This window comes from Acipenser ruthenus, chromosome 13 (genome assembly GCF_902713425.1).
Source record: "Acipenser ruthenus chromosome 13, fAciRut3.2 maternal haplotype, whole genome shotgun sequence".
In the NCBI taxonomy this organism is placed as follows: Eukaryota; Metazoa; Chordata; class Actinopteri; order Acipenseriformes; family Acipenseridae; genus Acipenser; species Acipenser ruthenus.
The window spans coordinates 5,876,993-5,896,414 of record NC_081201.1 but is presented as its reverse complement, the minus strand read 5'-3'; the positions used below and the strand labels follow the sequence as shown (position 1 = coordinate 5,896,414).

General features: G+C 40.4%; 1 protein-coding gene and 1 non-coding gene across 9 annotated transcripts; both read left to right on the top strand.

Moving 5' to 3' along the window:
• The first annotated feature begins 29 nt into the window (after positions 1 to 29).
• On the top strand, positions 30 to 17,801 carry LOC117418469 (eukaryotic elongation factor 2 kinase-like). Of its 8 annotated transcripts, none has more exons than XM_034031560.3 (19): positions 30 to 294; positions 3,733 to 3,968; positions 5,616 to 5,669; positions 7,301 to 7,401; positions 8,440 to 8,500; positions 8,579 to 8,616; positions 8,926 to 9,097; positions 10,777 to 10,926; positions 11,021 to 11,153; positions 11,586 to 11,713; positions 11,789 to 11,993; positions 12,309 to 12,376; positions 12,869 to 12,943; positions 14,238 to 14,303; positions 14,764 to 14,898; positions 15,151 to 15,339; positions 16,127 to 16,251; positions 16,415 to 16,593; positions 16,880 to 17,801. In XM_034031560.3, the coding sequence occupies exons 2-19, from the start codon at positions 3,735 to 3,737 to the stop codon at positions 16,987 to 16,989; spliced, it is 2,223 nt and encodes a 740-aa protein (XP_033887451.3). In that variant the 5' UTR covers positions 30 to 294; positions 3,733 to 3,734; the 3' UTR covers positions 16,990 to 17,801. The 8 variants fall into 8 exon arrangements, with proteins under 8 accessions (XP_033887451.3, XP_033887449.3, XP_033887450.3 ...); XM_034031558.3 differs by having other exon boundaries at positions 3,723 to 3,968; XM_034031559.3 differs by having other exon boundaries at positions 3,701 to 3,968.
• A 1,503-nt stretch (positions 17,802 to 19,304) lies between these two features.
• On the top strand, positions 19,305 to 19,386 carry trnal-aag (transfer RNA leucine (anticodon AAG)). Its single transcript has one exon. It is a non-coding gene; the product is annotated as a tRNA-Leu (tRNA).
• Positions 19,387 to 19,422: the final 36 nt, after the last annotated feature.

Below are 19,422 nucleotides of genomic sequence, written 5' to 3'. Positions count from 1 at the left end.
TATCAATGTTTTGCATACCTAACCACAACACTGCGTGCAGGTCTAGTGTGTACGTGCATTGCATGGTTGTTGTGAAGGCTTCATTCAGGGAACATTAGAAATCTGATCCCAGTACACAGAGCCAACCCCCCTGCCGCCCGTCCCACTTTACTCCCCCCTCTCTGGGGCACCACCAGTCTTATTCTGGACAATCAGAAACGGGTCAGTGTTGGCAAACCAGTCTGGGAAGAAAGACGAGCTCAAAACAACCAGCTTTCTGTTCTCAAATAATTTACCACCGGCTGTCTCTCCAAGGTAGGAGTGTTTTATTATCAATCTTTGATGATTTCAATGTATTTTATCGAGCCGTTGTTGGTGATTTGAATAGTTTTTTTTCTTTTTATGTGCATGAACAGAAGCATGACTGAATTGTTCTCTTTTCATGCAAGTTTGGAAATGCAATTTTCCTTTTAATTTTCTTTTTAACATATTTATTTTCTTTTGCAAAGTGATTACCTCCAGTTCAATAAATATATTCCATGAACCGGTATGTGTACCTATATTTTTGACGTGAGTATGGATTTTTAAAGGCTTGACAACTGTTTTTTTTTTACACAAATAATTGAAGATAAAGTCGTAAAGGCGTGCAAGTGCACACATAGACGCTGCACTAGTCTGCAGGCATGGTACGTCACATTCTGTCAATGTTTTGATTTTTGAATGCAGGTCATTTATTCCACGGTGTAGTACGACTCAACATGCCCATATACGCCGTTTAAAGTACATTTAAAAAAAAAAAAATAGTATTACTAAACGGTTACTGTGTCATATTTAATCTTTGAAAGACTACACTTATTACAACTGGGGAGTCACGTGGTCCATTCTTAAATAACTGCAGATTTTTTGTTGTTGTTATTATTAAAAAATAAATAACACGGCACTATCTGTTGAAATATTACAATTCTGCATTGAAGCACATTTTGAAACGAAGTGAGCAATTTATTGTTAACTTTTTGTAAACCATTATCCACGAACAACTAAGTACAGTAGCTGATAAATCTTCGTCGACAGGTTGTACCGCTGACAACTTCCTTATAATTACAAGTTTTATCGGGATTTATTTAGATGCACGGTATTTCCGTTTGGAACTGTCAGTGAAGTCAACAAGTTTCTCTCCAGCTACCAAGAATTAGCACGTGCACATCACTCCGTTATTATATTAGTTTTTTTTAAAGTATGACATTTTTTAAAATATACAAATGCATTAATAATACAATTAAGTTTTGCTTAAAACAAAACCGTATTTTTTTTAACAACATCGAACACTTACTGCAAAATAATTCATTTGGATTCTAAAATCAATCCAGCAAATGGCGAAGATCTCCTAGACTGCAAAGAGAATTCATGTTTGGTGCCAGCGAATACAGCTCAAGCCCTTGTTAAACTTTCATGATGGAAGTGTTTACCTCTGAGGCCAGCGCTTACTTGAGTTTGACAAGCAAGTCCATGTTACAATGCACAGGGATCCTACTGTAACTCCTAAGTGAAACTATGTGAAACTATAACTGGGTTACTGTATATTAAACCACAAAGTAGCTAGCCTGTGGTAAACAGCTGTACATATTAAATGTTCCTCATGGCCCCTGGAATATCATACTTCAATTATGTTACTATTAATCTTTGTGTTTTGCCAAACTGTTAAAAGTAATTTTATACTGGAAGCTGTTTCACAGCTTCATTACAGTATGGGACAGAGATTTTTGTGAGGAGAGACATTCAGCTGTAATTATCTACATGGCAACAGAACTTTGCATAGACAGTTTGCAGTGTTGTCATCTTGCATAGCCTGAAACGGGGACAATAGCCTGCCTTCCATACCCGAATGCCAATCAGATGTTTATCAAATCATTTGTTAAAAGCAATCTAGCAATCACAGTCGGAGGTCTGTTTTTGTAAGTGTGTTTATAAACATTCTCCAGATGAGCCAGTTATTAAAAATGAGAATAAATCAACTGCTACCCCTCTGTAAAACCAATCTTAAAAGTTTAATAAACTGCAAACTTCAGACAATCCTTAAAGCTTTGTGAACAGGATACCTCTGTTTGCTGTCAGGCAATTTAACTGCACTCAACAGGAATAGTCCAGTTTGTCAAAAGCCCTACATTGTCTCTGAAGGTTGTCAGCATTTACTTAAATGCAGAGAACAGAGAAACATCACTAGCCAGACGACAGCTTACTCCTAACACAGTGAAGCACACGCAGTAACTGACTGCCAAAGAGTAAACTGCAGTACATGTATTCAAGTGGAAGATTGGTGTGCAGTTTGCCTTGCTTGATACTGTGTTCATTAAAAGGTAGCCATCGTCAGCCTTATTCAGTGTATATGCTGGTTATACAATAGTAAGGAGACACAGCAACTGGTCTATATTCTGCAGAAATGCTAAAAAGCACTTCATTTTATTTTTTAAAGTGAAACCACACTCCCACAGCTGACTGATAACACATTCTGAGCTTGCGCACTCTGACCTCTCACTGAACGGGTTGAATATTAATCTCTAACTCAAGTTTTATGAGTTTATTGTCCATGTAGAATACAAGGAAACAGTGTATGCTTCGTTGAATATCAAATGCATGACGGATACTTAAAATTTCAGTGTTTGTTTTTGTGCATTTGCTGTGCACAACCGTTTAATATAGTGTTTTAAAGGGTTAATTATAAAAAGAAATGCATTGAAAGCAAACAGTGTAAAATACTGTGAGTTGTGTGCATTGTAAAAGTTTGTTTTATTTTTACTCTGTTGTATTCTCCCTTCCCCGTCGGTTGACAGAGCATTGATCAGAGCTTCTTCAAGTTTGCCCCAAAGCACTCGGTTTATGTTTGGTGGTCATCGGATGTTTCGATCCTGGTGTGGTCAGCACAGATTCTGTTATGTGCTTTTTCAATCAGACTGATTAGTTCTGGTCTTCAGTAGATTGGAGGTGATGGTAGCAGCTGCCTCTTACTCATTCTCTGACCAGAAGAGCACACCACCCCTCACCATGTTCTGCTTCAGTCACTACTCACTATTACATTATATTGGTCTGTCCTTTCCAAGTACACTGCCCTACTTGCAATTTAATTACTTTAGGGTGCACCCAGAATGCATCAATGTGCAATCACTCAGAGTTGCTGTTTGTGGTAGAGTAATGCAATAAGCAAGCTTCAGATGTTGTGGTGTGCAGAATTTTTCAAGAAAGCAATTTGCAGTTGGCGTATTTAAGAGCCCTTTCCTGTTTTAAACAGGAACATTTTCACAGGATTCAGTACATTTGGTTTCAGTTAATGATTCACTATATGAATGTCATGGCCCTAAAGAAACCAATTTTGCTTAGTTAGCTTGACAACCAATTTTGCTTAGTTAGCTTGACAACCAATTAATCAAAGCCAGTAGCCTCCCTGCTACGTTATCCTATAGACTTCAGGGATGGAGGTTTCATAGCAGTTTCACCCATTCCACGTTTTAATACCAGCTTGATTAGCCCCAGTGTATAGGTAATAACATGTTCAGGTGTGTCATGTTAAAGTCAGAGTAAATCCAGGAGTGGATCAAACTGTTATGCAATGGGAATCTTATTTCCACCCCTGGACTTGCACTGTAGAATGTACTTTACTGTATAAAATACAATTTCTGAGTTCAATTATTTGCCTTCTCTTATTTACTGATGCTCTGTACCTATCCAGTCTGCAGTAATAATAACTGTAGCCCACAGCAGCCATGGCAGACGAAGACCTCATGTTCAGTATGGACGGTGTGGACAGTGGTGGGACGAAGCGGGGAGGCTCACTGGATGACCCAGACATCGACGAGGAAGACAACTATTACATCTGTCCCATCACAGACGACCCCGTCTACAACAAGGCGAGCGAAATCTGTAACTACCTGAAGAACCTTATTCACAACGAGCAGTACTCCTCCAGCGCCCCCTCCCAGACCAGCTTCAACGTCCAGGTAAGTGCCTGAGGACCCTGACCAGGACCCCAGCCCTGTGATAGCAAGCCCTGGCCACCGCGTGAACACTTACTGTGGACATCGCTGTGGACATTACTGCAGCAAGATTTATATCCTGTATTGCTCCAAACCTGCCAGAGTTTTGTTTGTCTGATGCCAATGGCCTAGCTAAGAAGCATTGTTTAAATTGAATTTTCTAATAAAGAACCACACAACCCCTGAATAAGAAGTTGAGAAGTATAATAAATAAGTTATTCACTAGTTGAGATTGTAGGTGATTTTATTACTAGAAATGAAGGCTCTGGGACAGAGATACCTCTGGGGAGCATATGTCCAAAACCACAAGGAAAACAAGCAACTCTCGTGGCATTCATGAGCTACACTTCTTACTGATAAAGGGTCCTGGGTGATCTCTCACATAAATATGCAGTCCACTCCCTCAGGCAGCAGGGTCATGTTACAAACTAAAAAAAAAACAATTGCCTTTAAAGGAATTACTGAAGTTGCCAGAGAGGCTTGGAATGGGTGGCTCTTAGGCTCAAAAGGACAAGAGAGAGGGCAAGACCAGATGCACAATAACCCGCACTGGGGTCATCCACTCTGGGGGGAAATGGTGTAGATTTGATCTGATAGTTTTTTTGTTTTGTTTGTTTTTTGTAAAGCACAAGAACCGTGTCAATTGCTGGCTCGCGTACAGATACTGGAACCCCATTTACCCATGGTTACTCACGAGAACCTATAAATAAATAACATCATGAAAATGGTTTAAATAGCTAAGTATATCATGCTTCAAATGCATGATGGGGACCTGTCTGGGATGGAGAGCCTGAAATGCTAATGAAACACCCAACCACACATGACCTCTGAAACAGAAACCGAGGTCATAGCTAGTTAGCTAATGCAGTGGCCACACCAGCCCTTTGTACATTATTGGCTACAGGAACAAGCTGACCACTTAGTGGGGCTGGCTGGATTAAGCTCTGGACATAGTCTGGACTCCTTAAACAGATCTAATGAAATGGAGGAGTCTGTAACACAGGATTCATTGTGAGCTGAAAAGACTTCGTTCTGACAACACAAGATAATGAGAACCGTACAGCGACTTGCTGCATTTCCCAGTTTACCCAGGATCCTCTGCAGAATCCTGCTGAGAAAGAGAAGTACAAAATAAGCTCTCTGGCCACATTGTGTCGTGCACTTTGAGAAATGTAGAAGCTGTATGCTTTTTATCATGTTTCTAAAAGGGATCTTAATAACTCTTCCCCTCCCTGCTAAATGCTAATGTTTCTTATTTAAAGTTAGTTGCAGGTTTTTTTTTTGGTTTTTTTTGCAGTATGTGTTACTGAATAAATTAACAACTTTAATTAAAGGCTGCTAAATGCACCTAAGTTACTTTTTAAACATTAAACAGACTTTAATTCCACTGGTGCAAGCTCACAGTTTTGCAGTGGGGCCTAAGCTTTGCCAATCCGTCTCAATGCATTGTAAGCAACTCACAGAAAACACATTTTAAAATAAAGCCGAGTCCTCACACTTAAACTTCTGCGGTGCTCCGCTTTGAGGTGTACTACTGTCCTGACCTGTACAGCTACCGTTTCTCGATTTAACTCGTTCACTCTGGTTTACTCTTTCTCATGTATTCTGTAGAAAGAAAAAGAGCAGGAAGCCGTCAGTTTTGAGATGTTATCTGAACGAGGTCGGGTAGGTTATCAATTATTGAATTTGAGATTACTCTTTCAAAATGACTTGCATTAAGCTAATATACTCATTTCTACATTCAACTGTTCCTTCCTTTAATCATTTCATTTTTGACTCAGTTGGTTTCTGTAACATCTAGAAGCAGTTCATACAGTGTATGTGTTGGCTATACAGTCAGCTAGCCACTTTACGCTGATGTTGTGCAATAGCCACTGGCAGCTGTAATTAAAGGACTTAGTGAATGGTTACCATATTCAACAGTTAATTCGAACCCACTTCTAGGCAGTGACTGCAGTGCACCTGTTGCCCATTTTGTGGTGCCCCGTCCCTCCTGCCAGGTGTCATAGGCCTGCGGTGGTGTTTGTTTTTCACATTACAGTGTGACTCTCTGACACTGCACTTCAGCACTGGGATATCCATGTTGTTTTTCTGCTGTTGCCTTCAGCCCAGCCCGGTCTTGTCTGTCCATCTGCTGGTCCCATTACATTCACTGGAGCAACAAAGAAGGCAACAGATGCACAAGGCATACGGGAATGATTTCCCCTGGTGTGGGGGTGGGGGTGGGGGTGGGGGTGGGGGTGGGTCGGTTGGGTTTAGATTTAAAAGCAACCCTTCTTCCAGTCGAGGTGCTGAGTCTATTTGCATGTTCACTGGTTTTCATTCCATGCTTTCTGTAGTTTTCACGGCATACAATTTGTAGTCTTTACAAGAAACGTACTGTATTTAATAAGCCATGCATAAGATTAGAAAGTAAAGCCCTTTTTATAACATTTTCACTGCAGTGAACTAAAACCAAACCAAATACATGACTTTATTTTTGGCTGGTTGGCACAGGGGATGTGTGATAAAGAGTTTGCTTTTGAAAGTAAATATTGCTGTCTATATATAGACTGGCTCAGTATGCTGTCAGTGTGGTCATTTGATAAGGATTGCATAAGCACCATCATTCACTAATATATATATATATATATATATATATATATATATATATATATATATATATATATATATATATATATATATATATATAATATTAATATTAGTTATAGTTATTTATTAAATATAAACTCATCATGGGTATTTTAAATTGTCTGAAAGTTGATCTTCAGCCACAGGGACAGCATGCTTTGCATGGTGTAGCCTACACGTTTTCTAGGGTTGTGGTGTAAGAATAATTCTCTGGTTACCCAACAGGACAGTACACAGTATAGAAGATATAATCAAGGCTTTTATTCTTGTTTTGCTTGCAATTGATCTAATGTATGCGGTCTCTAATATATTACAGTTATTTGAACTAGTATACAGAGCGCTATAGTGTGTTCAAGCAGTGCTGCGGTAACTCTGTATTGGTCCCTTTTAATTGTATGACAAGTTTTCTATGAGACAGTTTTACTCCTTGGTGGTTGCAAAAGAGGGATTTGACTGTATTGCATTGTTTATAAAAAGGGATCCGGTAAAGAGAACTGTCTTGTATGTCTCAGAGCATTTAAAGAGCACATGTTTGATGGACCTCACTGCTGAGGCAATGCCACAGTCCCCATTGGCTAGCTCCCTCAGTTGTTTGTACTTACATGGGGTGGGTCTCCAGTCCGATTCTGCACTCGATGCTATGTGATATTTTGTACCCTTAACAGACCGCCTGGAAGAATGCCATCAGGAAAGCCAAGGCAATGCCAGACCCCTGGGCAGAATTCCATTTGGAGGAAATTGAAAAGGAGCCCTGCACTCGCTACAGGTACAGTATGTCTGTCCTGCAGTCTAATATTACAGCCTCTTGTGACGTCTAGCGCTGGGCCACATACCGTAGGGATTAGAAGCCAGTGGTTTAGAAAAAGAGAGTAAATGGCAGTCTGACCTTATTTTAGACCCAACACAAATAATTTGTAATTTAAATTCTGTGTGTGCTTGTATATATACCTATTTGTATGTAAATAGGCACACCAGTCAATTTATTACTAAATTATTTGCTATTAGTGTGTTGCTTTCTTTTTTTCTCAGTTTAATTACAGTAATTAATCCTGATCTTTTTACTGAAACACAGTACGTTCACGTATCTTGTTTTTTGTGCAATCTTTTGCAAACTAAAAAACAGTTTTGTAAACACAAACTCGTTTACCCCTGTAGTTGTACTTTGGTATATATCCTTTTCTATTGGTTACTTAACCTGGTTAAATATTAAACTAACAAAAGAAACATGCAATATTGTTTTAAATTTGTTTAGGCCTATCTACAGTGTAGTTTCCTAACTGATATTCAACATTTATTTACTAACATCCAAGTTCTTCACAATATGCATCCAGACTAGTCACAAAAAACAACATATAACATACAATTGCTCTGTTCATAGGAAACTACTGTATGCAATCCTTAAACCTATAACCCATTTATAACCATGTTCTTTCATCCAACTTGTTCCATGGGTTTTTGTTAACATCTATGAAAGAATTTCTTTACCACAGTCATTATTCAGTTACACAGTTCCTAAAGCACAGCGTGTTCCCCTGGTAGAATTGAGCAGCACGTAGCATGTACTTGGATAGTGTCCACTGTGCTGGAAGTCAGTCACAAAACCCAGCCATGCTAATGACTGGGGCGAGTCTGTTTGTCCTCTAGCAAAGCTGTCATTTCTTGAAAGTTTTTTTTTGTGTGTTCCCTAGGTCAGTATTTCATAAACATAAAGATCCCTTTTATCCCCATAGCTCACTGGTTTAGACAACACCAAGGAGGAGTTGTTTGGCATGCTAGCTTGGTAATGGATATGTTTTGTATTCAGGTACAACGCTGTCACGGGACAGTGGGTGGAGGATGAAGTCTTCATCAAGATGGCATCGCAGGTAAGATACTACCCTTGCACACTATTTTTTATTGCCTGTTGAAAGCTGATGGATTCATTTTTGCTTTTTTAATTTCAGCCGTTTGGCCGGGGAGCTATGAGGGAATGCTACAGAACGTAAGTTCGTGGTTTTGTTTTGTTTTGTTTTTTCTTTCCTTACTTATGCAGATGTATTTATTCTTGAAGGAGCTGGTTTCAAAATCCTAGTTCACAGCTTCACCTCCTCATGGCCGAAGAGGTCTTGCATACACTACCCAGAGCTTTATAATCTTAATCTATCTCTTCTCACTGGCTTCACAGTTTCAAATGGCTGTTTACAGCAGAAGTGCATTTGCAAATTTGGCTCTACTCTATTTTAATGAAACGTTCGCATGATAATGATTGGTACATTTTTTTTTTCTTTTTTCTTTTTTTTTAATTCATCAGGAAAAAGCTGTCCAATTTCTCACACAGCCACAACTGGAAGTCAGCCTCAAACTATGTGGCTAAGCGGTACCTGATGCCAGTGGACAGAGACGTGTACTTTGAGGATGTGAGGCTGCAGATGGAAGCCAAGCTCTGGGGAGAGGAATACAACCGGCACAGACCCCCCAAGCAGGTGAGAGAGAGAGAGAGAGAGAGAGAGAGAGAGAGAGAGAGAGAGAGAGAGAGAGAGAGAGAGAGAGAGAGAGAGAGAGAGAGAGAGAGAGAGAGAGAGAGAGAGAGAGAGAGAGAGAGAGAGAGAGAGAGAGAGAGAATTCTTTAAAGACTCGTTCAGCTTGCTGGGTGAGTGTAAACATACCTTTTAGTCTTGTTGTAAAATGCGGAGATATCAATCTAGTCCCTTACAGACTGTTGTCCTTGTTGTTAATTGGCTAAGTGAACAATGATCCCCGCCCCTCCTGCACAGTGCCTCTGTCTTTGTGTTCTTTCACAACATTGCCCCAAAGAGGGGTCAGGGGTCAGGTGTAGTTGACATTCAGAGGCCTTTTGTAGTACATGTTTACCCCCCTCAGGTCTTTTAAATATCTATTCCCTGTATTGAGTGCTATGTTTTAATCGTGCCTCCTGGACTATGTTATGGAGGAGCACTGTAACACATGGTTGCTTCTCAGGCATAATGATATTTCAGTGAGAATGCTTCTGCTGTTTGTATGCTATGCCACTGTTTGCGTGTGTGGATAAGATGTGTACCTCCCCCTACATAAGTGACAGCTAGTGGAGTACCTGTTTAATGTAAATGAGAAGTGTGTTACAGAGCCGATATTTGGAGTTTATGTGGCGTGAGATAGCACGGTATTGTAGGCAGTGCAAATATAACAGGCTAATATTTAACCAGGTTATTATGAATTTTAGATAAGAATTAAAGAACAAGTCTTTCTGTTCCTTTTCTGAGTGTTCCATTGAGGCTCACATCTCAGTTATTTTATATATATATAATATTTATATGTGTGTAAATGTGTGTAAATAATGGAAAATAATTTCATCTAGGGTTTCTGTGACATCATAAATTAAGAGACCAAAGGTCGAGTAATTTATAAACTGTCACAGAAACCCGAGATGGAATTGTTTTCCTGTAACTCACTGAAGAGGCCCATCTATTATTTTTTATAACACATGGATACCCTTGTGATGCTAATATTAAAGAAGAAGAGGTTCAGCAGTGCAGTTTGTTTTTTTTAAACATAGTGTTTCAGTGCTGTACAGACGTTATCCGTTTCTCTGAGATATGAATGTACCAGCTTTACATCTTTTTCTTTTTAATCATTAACATTTCTGTACTGTGGGTGTTGTCGAGTGATTGAAAACTAGACATTTTGTGTTTGAATTGAAAGTAATGGTCTCGAGGAGTCACATGGGTCAAAGTTCAAGTATATTTTCCTCTAGAGGAATGATCACTTTTAGATGTCACTAGTGTGGTATTATGCTTTTTGGCTCACAGTGTGCAAAACTTGTTTGATAGCTCAAAACAAATGCAAGGTTTGCTCCATAGAAAGGTAGTAAAATGTTTTGTAAAACTGAAAAAAAAACCTTGTGTACCACTGCACGTGTAAGGAACACAATTGGATAAATAACTGCCATCATTTGCAAGCACAGTGGTAATGAGTTTTATTTTGTTGATTTAATTAGAGTTAATTGCTTAAACCTAGTTGCTTCAGCAGTTTCCAAAAAAAATAAATTGTGTTTCATCGGCTTTGGTTCTGGTGTTTGAAATTTCTTTGTATTCCACCCAGTCCAGGATTTCTGAGTAGGGACACTGTGTTTGTGGTGCTGGAAGCGTCCTGTCTGTCCCTGCAGGTTGACATCATGCAGATGTGTATTGTGGAGATGAAGAACCGTCCAGGCAAACCTCTATTCCACCTGGAGCATTACATTGAGGGGAAGTACATCAAATACAACTCCAACTCGGGCTTCGTGCGCGACGACAACATCCGCCTCACACCGCAGGTCAGACCTTTTCATTCATAAAATGGTAATGAGTATTTGAATTGTTTTAAAGGTGCAGGGTTCAAACTGATTGGGTTTTTATTTATTGCGACAGGCGTTCAGCCACTTCTCGTTCGAGCGCTCAGCTCACCAGCTGATCGTGGTGGATATCCAGGGGGTGGGTGACCTCTACACTGACCCCCAGATCCACACGGAATGTGGCACCGACTTTGGAGATGGAAACCTGGGTAAATCTCTCAGCCTGCCCTGGATTGTTGTAGCACTTACAGCATGATGATTTCAGTCCTTAAGAACTATCAATAGCCTCTCTGAAGGACTGTTTGTGATGTCTCTTGAAATGTGTTTGTAATCATCAAATGAAAAAGAGAACAATCCCACTGCATAGGGTTCATAGACAGGGTATGGGGTTAATTGCATATGGTGTGCAATGTGGGCAATAATCCTTACACTATCAGTGCACTAGAGCAGACATTTTGAAAAGAGCTTGAAAACAGACTTTAAAGTTAAGTGTAAAAAGCTGTCAGGATGTTACCAATGAAAATTACAGGTACGTTATTTAAACAGTTGTAGCAACACCTGAGAACCCTGCTACTTACTCTTTAAGTTGAACGGTGTGCTGTATATACTGTGTCATGGTTGACTGTCTCTCTGTGCTGCAGGCATACGAGGAATGGCACTATTTTTCCACTCTCACCTCTGCAACAAGATTTGCAAAAGCATGGGCCTCACGCCATTTGATATTTCCCCCAAGGAAAAAGGTGCCCTGGACTGCACCAATAAGCTCCTGGTGAGTTGAAGACATACCCTGACCGTGTCCCATAGATAGCAGCCCGGTATACTGAGTTTGGTTTTCTCTCTTCAGGAATCGGCAAAGACAGTGCTGCGTGGCTGTGAGGAGAAGTGCGGCAGCCCTCGCGTGCGCACCATCTCCACAGGTCGCCTCCCCCCACTGCTCTCCCGCCTCTCTGAGTCCTCCTGCCCTGATGACATGAGTGACGGGCTCTTCGACTCCCCCCCCTACTCCCCCGCAGGCCACTACCCAGAATCCTATGGGAAATCGCCCCTGGGTGAGTCGCACACTCTCCGTCAAATAAAAAAAAAAACATGCAGATCAAAATGATAAGAATCAGGAACCAGTACAAAAAGAGGCATTGCCTGTACAATGGAGGCAGTATTTATTCTGTATTAAATAATGTTTATTTAATGGGAATTGTCCTGGGGATACAAAACATTTTAATTAAGAGAATGGTGAATGATGGCATTCTGCAGAGTGAGCACTGTGAATTATTGAACTTCCTCAGTGTCAGTGTAGCTGCACCTCAATAACATATACGAAAGTTGGTATGCCTTAAATAATCACTTCTTTCATTTCTGTCTTTCAGGCTGGTCTCTGTTAAATGATGTAGATGCCGGGTCTTTCGAAGCCATCAATAACATGCATGAACACAGGGTAAGCTGATCTGTGCTAAAGTTTGGGAGTCTGCCTGTCTGTCGGCCTCTCGGACTATATATCACAATTCAGTTTTTACATATAACTCAAGAGCTGATCTCCAGTTGTGATGAAACTGGTTGTTTTAAGTGGCTTGATCATCATGACTGAATTGTGCATTGGTCCCTGTTTTATCAGTTGTGCTAAGTGCAGTATTACTCGATTTCAGAAACTGGATTGTAAGAACTGATGCAAGTTATAGCTTGTTCTAAATGTGAAATTTCCAAGTATGACAAGTATGCAGATAAAAAATACTTGTTAAATAATCAGACTTTCTAAGGTAATGCATAAATCAAAATGTAACTAGTTAACACAGTAATAAACAATACACTGAAATACAAGCTGAATAAATATCACATAATGCCAGCAGATGTTAAATACTGAAATAAAAATTATTATTATTTAATTTGATAAAGTGGTAATTAATCTCCCTCCTTTCTCTCAACCTCCCAGGACTCAGATGGTGGGGACAGTGGCTACCCCAGTGAGAGACGAAGTGAGGGGGACGACATGGAACACAGAGACAGGGTAAAACTCCACTTCTACTGCTGCGTTCACTGAAAACACAAAACCAGCCTTTATAGAGACAACACTTGAGAGTGGTAGTACTCCTGTCAGTGTCCTTGACACTGAGAAAGCACACTTCAGTGAGTATTACCACTCTTGTGTTGTTTCTGAATGTAGTTTATGTCCGAATTCTATCGCATCCACACTGTTTTGTAGCTCCGCTCTGAGGGTGTTGGAATAGAGTAATAAAACTAGCTTGCACCACTGTGACTCCAAAATTGCACCCTGGCCAGTGTGGTGAACACTGAAGAAATTGTGTATGTATGGTATCTGTTGGGACCCAGTTTTCATTTTTCTATAAACACTGAGTCTCACAGGCTATTTGTTGATTCAGCACAAAACCCATGGATATTCTGTCTCTAACCCCTCACGTCCTCATAAATCTTCTCAGAGACGGGAAAACAAAATGCTTTGTCGGTTTGTGGGGGAGGGGAGTTGTCTGGGAATTTATCCAACTGCTGCAGCTGCTTCAGACTAGCAAGTTGAGTTTGGAGCTCAGTGCATGCCACGTCGCTGTCCTGGCAAGAGCGCAATCCATTCAACGGTTCTTCTAGTCCCTTAAGTGTTTAGTTCACCTTAAAAGTCATTTGCTTTAAAGAAGTGTGTCCAAGTTTTTTTTTTTATGGGTGCCTCCCCTGCTAAAATAAGCATGGTGGATACTAAACATGCACACAGAGCAGCTCGGAGCAATCCCTGTTACACTGCTCCTCTGGGAAGGAATAAACACAGAGTCCATAACTCACTAATGGTATTGCCATGCTTTAGAAGGGGCTTGGTTGCAAAGATTTGTGATAAAGTGCTATTGTTTTTTATGTAGAGTTTATGAAACTTGAAGGGGCTTGGTGATAATAGCTCAGATAATTGTTTTATTCCTGATCGGGGTCAGATGCCTCCATTATGTTTGCCTGGGTGGTGGCCTTACCTTTTACGGACATGCAGGATTTTTGAAGTGTAATAGTGGGGAGGTCTTAAAGCAGCATTGTGAGCATGTTGGCTCTTTTCTAAATTGTGCTTCAATGTTGTTTGCATTATTGTATAGGCTAGCTCACTAAACAGCAGAAGGTGCTATGAATCTGATGAGGACAGTATTCGACGGGTAAATACCAAACCATCCAACAATCATCATCGAACCCTCTCAGCCCTACCCATGTCTCCCATCTCTCCCATCTACTACATGTGGCATAGAGGCGTAACCTTAGATACCCTTATTATCTGTTAATCCACTCCTCCTTTTCCTATTTTCTCTCCTAACCAGCAAAGAGTGGCTATCGCCTTCAAACCACCCTCCTTTAATCATATAAACAGCCCCCTGATCAACACGGTGATTTTTGCATGTGCACCTGCATCCTCTTTTGACCCTCTAACCATTGTTCTGTTTTCTCTGCTTTTCAAACTAAATGTCTTTTTTTTGTACAAACCATTTTTTGCTACAGTTTTTTTTTTTTCATTACCATACACTGCAGAAATATTCTTGTGTGATTTACATCCAGTTACACTTTTTTTACCAATTGTAAATCTCAACTGAAGTAATATACAGTCACATCGCATACACAGTATGAATGATAATAAGGATTTCCGGGAGAGGGTGTGTGTTGCATTTTCCTGAGACTGATCCAGACAAGAAACTACTAACCTGATCAACAACTGATAAGGTCTAACCTGCATGGATATTTTGCATGACACTTCTGAGGATCAGCACTGTGGGTTGTTATTTTGCTGTAGTGGAAGGATAGAGTTTGTTTTCAGACTCGTGTCTTTGTTTCCTCCTCCCTGGTGTTCAGCTGACAGAGGAGAAGTGGAAAGTGTACCACGCGTCTCGCTCGCATGTTCACCGGCCCTCGTGTGTCGCTGTCGAGGTGGAGAGACTCAACGCCCTGGTGCTGGAGAAGAAGATCGGCAGGTCCAACCTGGGGAAGGTGAGCTCCAAGCACCACACATTACAATGCAGGGGAATTCTTCATTTCTAAATAAAATGCATTGATAACTTATTAATAATTCCAGAAACAGAAACAACAAAGTTCTGCCTAATAAATCTACTATTTTCAGTTTTGAAAGTTAAGCAGAAAGCAATGGCACACCACAGAATTGTATGATTTATTCATTTGTCCACCTGTAAATGTGCAATCCTTTACAAACCTGTCCACTCTGACCTGCGCGTGTGTCCGCAGGTCCACCTGGCCATGGTGCGGTACCATGAGGGGGGTCGGTTCTGTGAGAAGGACGAGGAGTGGGACCGGGACTCTGCCGTCTTTCACCTGGAACACGCTGCGATGTGTGGGGAGCTGGAGGCCATTGTTGCCCTGGGCCTCATGTACTTCCAGATACCCCACCACATCCTCACAGACATCACCCTGGAGGTGAGCTGGGGCAGAGGAGAGCACTTTGCTTTAAGTTGCATTTCTGATATTTTTATGTTGTGAAATAGGGCCGTAATTACAGAAAGTGTTACCAGTGCCATAAACGGCAATAGAAATTAATTATTTGGAATCTTTGGCCTCAATAGTGCTCATCCTCGTTCATACAAATCAGTACATGTAGAAGTGGTTGTGTAACTCAGGGGGCAAGCTGAAACGTGATCTGCATCTCCTCAGGTTTCATTGGGTGAGCTACAGTAATTGATGCATGGCAACTGTAAATAGCTGCCATTCAGAAGTATTTGCTGAACAAGCAGAAGATGACAGGCTGGTAATCACAGATGTAAACAGACTCGTTATTCAACCTTTTCACTTGCCTTGTTTAGGAACTTCACTGTTAACACTGCAACTGCCAGCTACTGTCCACATTTCTGGGTCAATTAACTATTGCTGTCACTCCCTTATATTTAATGATTTAAGAACTTTGCAGCCAAGGGAACACACAGTATAATATTTTCAGTTTTTTTAGAGCATTTTACAGTGCCGGGTGCCTCCTTGATTGCATCCACAACATATCCGTGGTTATAGGTTGATCAGTTCAACCTCTTGGATTCTTTGCCAGTTTAACGGAATAGTAAATTGGTAATAGGTGTGGCATTTTTACCATATTTTTACCATACTTACTATGACATCATCATAACTGAAAATGTATTAAACCAAACATGTGACAGAAGCCAAAGGGATTATTTATTTTTCTATATTCTGAATTTGTTTTTTATTTTGTATGAAGGATACCGACGAGAACCGAAAGAAAGGGTTCACCTACCTGTTGCAGGCCGCTGAAGCCGGGGACCGCCTATCTATGATCTTTGTGTCCCGAGCGTTCGATTCTGGAGTCACCCTGCCTCCTGACAGGTAAGCAGGCACAGGAGAGGACCACTGTGTGCAGAGCACCCCCCTTCAAATGTGTAGCTTTAAACCTCTTTCTTTACTTCCAGTGCTCCTGATGTGATGTCAAGTAAGGTTGGTTGTTTTTCCTGGTTGCTTCTTCAGTTTGCTGGTTGTTCTGTGTCTGCAGGAGCCGGGACTGGAAGGAGGCGGTGTGCTGGTACGACATGGCGCTCAACATGACGGATTACGATGAGGGCGGAGAGTACGACGGAATGCAGGATGAGCCCCGCTACCTCCTCCTGGCTAGAGAGGCCGAGATGTACATGGAGGGAGGCTTCGGCCTGGAGCCAGACCCTCAGAAAGCAGGTAACAAACAAAACTGGGGAAAGAAAGAGAAGCTCTTCTCGGAGAGTCGCACCTGGTTTACGTGAATTAAAAGGGCCTGTTTCATCGCACTGCAATACAGTACGTTCCATGCAGATAGCGCTGCAAGCAAAACCTAGTGTGCTAAACTTCCCTTTTTAAGTTTACTTACACTTTTGAGTGTAGTTCTATAAGCCGCTTTGATTTGACAATTATAGAAAAAAGAATTCAACCAGATAAAAGAACCTGTATGTCATTGACAGGCTGTGTTCATGTTTTATTTTTCCAGGCGATCTGTTCACAGAGGCAGCGGACGCAGCGATGGAGGCCTTGAAGGGCAGGCTGGCAAACCAGTACTACATGAAGGCAGAAGAGGCCTGGAGCTTGATGGAGGAATGAGCAGCACACCCACCCCCACGCAGTCACTGCGTCAACGGGCAGCTCTCCCTGGAAAAGGACTCCAACCAGACTGTTGAACTGTTTACAAACCAAATGTACCTTTCTGTGTTTGTGTCAGTGTTCTGTACTCTCTGGTTGTCGCCTCTGTCTTTTTATATGTTTATCCAGAGCAAAAACAAAAAAAGGGTATTTTATGTGGAGTGTGTAATTTTTATATTGGCAAGGAGATCTTCAATGTAGCATTATCCATGGAGATTTGGGGCAGTGAACGTTGTTTTCTCTTGTTTTTGGGGATCCTAGGATGTCTTCATGTCTGGATATTTTGTAGGTTACATTCAGTATCCTTGTCTTGCCATAGCTATGGGAATTTCTTTGAATTTTTCTGTGCACTTCTATCAAAATCACATTCAGTAGTAAAATATATGTTTAGCTTAAAGGTAGAACAAAAAAAAAAGATTTTTGTAATTTGTATCATTGTTAAAAAGGTGGCCTTTTAAAAAAAAAAAAAAAAAGTTTACATAAATGTTTATTTAAAAAAAAAATGTATTGCTTTTTTAACCTTATTTTAATAGAAATGTATGGTAGTTTACTGAAATAGTTTTCAAGAAAACAAAAACTAACAAAAAAAAAAAAGTTGTACTTGGAATATACTGTACAGCTAAATGATTATTGTGTTTGGTTCATTAATCTAAAGCTGTTGTGTTTGTTTTAGGAATCTTAAGCTATGTATGCCGATTAAATTGTGTACTTGCCTAGCACGTCTGAATGTGACTGTCTGGTTTCAAAATTAAAGATTGTTACAGATATTTTCACATGTGACTTCGCAATGAAAGTTACATTTATTTTCTGACTCGTGATTGATCTTGATGTGTTTATTTTCCACTTCATAAACGTTTCTGAAGAAAAACATTTAGAATATAAAATGGAGTATTTGCTGATGTGACATTCTGTAGATTGTGCACATACCAACTATGAGTCTCATGAGTTAAACAGCAAGCTGACAAGGCAAGGGTGAGAGAGAGAGAGAGAGAGAGAGAGAGAGAGAGAGAGAGAGAGAGAGAGAGAGAGAGAGAGAGAGAGAGAGAGAGAGAGAGAGAGAGAGAGAGAGAGAGAGAGAGAGAGAGAGAGAGAGAGAGAGAGAGAGAGAGAGAGAGAGAGAGAGAGAGAGAGAGAGAGAGAGAGAGAGATTTGTACACTAGCTAACTGACAGCACTTGGTTAAATAAGAGAACGGTTCGATTGTGGCAGAAATGTAACATGCAGGTTTATCAGAAAACCTTGCTGTGTTTGCAGCTGTACTTATGTCAGAGAGAGCTGTTTCTAAACATGACCTCCTGTTGGATTTGGTTCTCACACTTTGTATAACCAGAAAAATATATTAATAGAAGGGAGATTTTCTCTCTCCCCCCCCCCAATATTTATTGTATTATATAATCAAACACGAAGCTGAAACTAATATAATATGGAACATTAAATATATACCACAATATGCTCTAAAAGTGTCTTTACTATGCCATTCATATTTTAGTTTTGGTTATTTAATGCGCATCTGAATTATGTATAAATTGAATTGTCTTGTTATTGTTTTCCGGTAACCCTTTTTAAATGAGGCTTCAGTCGCAATGGGTAAATCTCCTGGTTAAATAAATGAATGTGTTGTGTGCAAATTAAAATACCTCCTCAGGACCTTGTTTTGCATGTGTTTTCAATCCGTTCAGTCAAAAGCATCACATTAACCAAAGCAAGGTGGGATCCATCACCAGTAATCTTTCTGAGTGTGATGGAAAGGGCTTCCCTCGCTCATTACAAGGAACGTTAAGTGTGTGCATAGCCAGTAGTGGGCCAAAGGGGTAAACTTTACTAGCCCTGAGGAACGTCCTACAGAAACAAAGCTGTGTTGATATCACAATAAAAATCGGCGAAGGAGTGTGCTCTAGGCCAGTGCTCGTATTGTACAGGAGGGACCCCTAGTGGCTAATGCATACATTACAAAGACGTACACCACTCTAGACAACGCCTGTACTGGTGTAAAATAAGGAACATAGGAATACAGATTTACTGTACCAAAAAAAGTTTTATATATATATATATATATATATATATATATATATATATATATATATATATATATATATATATAAAACATGCATCATGTTTGTTTAATGAGCAAAACAAGACAAGTAGGTCTCCCAGTGTAGGTTCAATCTGGTGTTTTTCGTCATGTCATTTACTGTTTTTAGACTGATTTTTTTTTTCGAGAATGAATGACTCATTTCAAAGTAAGATATATATTATTTTCCTTATTTGTATGTTTAAGGTAGCGTGGCCGAGCGGTCTAAGGCGCTGGATTAAGGCTCCAGTCTCTTCGGAGGCGTGGGTTCGAATCCCACCGCTGCCAAGCTGTATTTTTCGCTTAGCTTTCTGTCACATTTGC

Coding starts and splice junctions, on each gene's coding strand:
- LOC117418469 (XM_034031560.3), top strand. CDS start 3,735: ATGGCAGACGAAGACCTCATGTTCAGTATGGACGGTGTGGACAGTGGT. Junction 3,969..5,615: donor AGACCAGCTTCAACGTCCAG/GTAAGTGCCTGA, acceptor TGTATTCTGTAG/AAAGAAAAAGAGCAGGAAGC. Junction 11,714..11,788: donor ACTGCACCAATAAGCTCCTG/GTGAGTTGAAGA, acceptor TTCTCTCTTCAG/GAATCGGCAAAGACAGTGCT.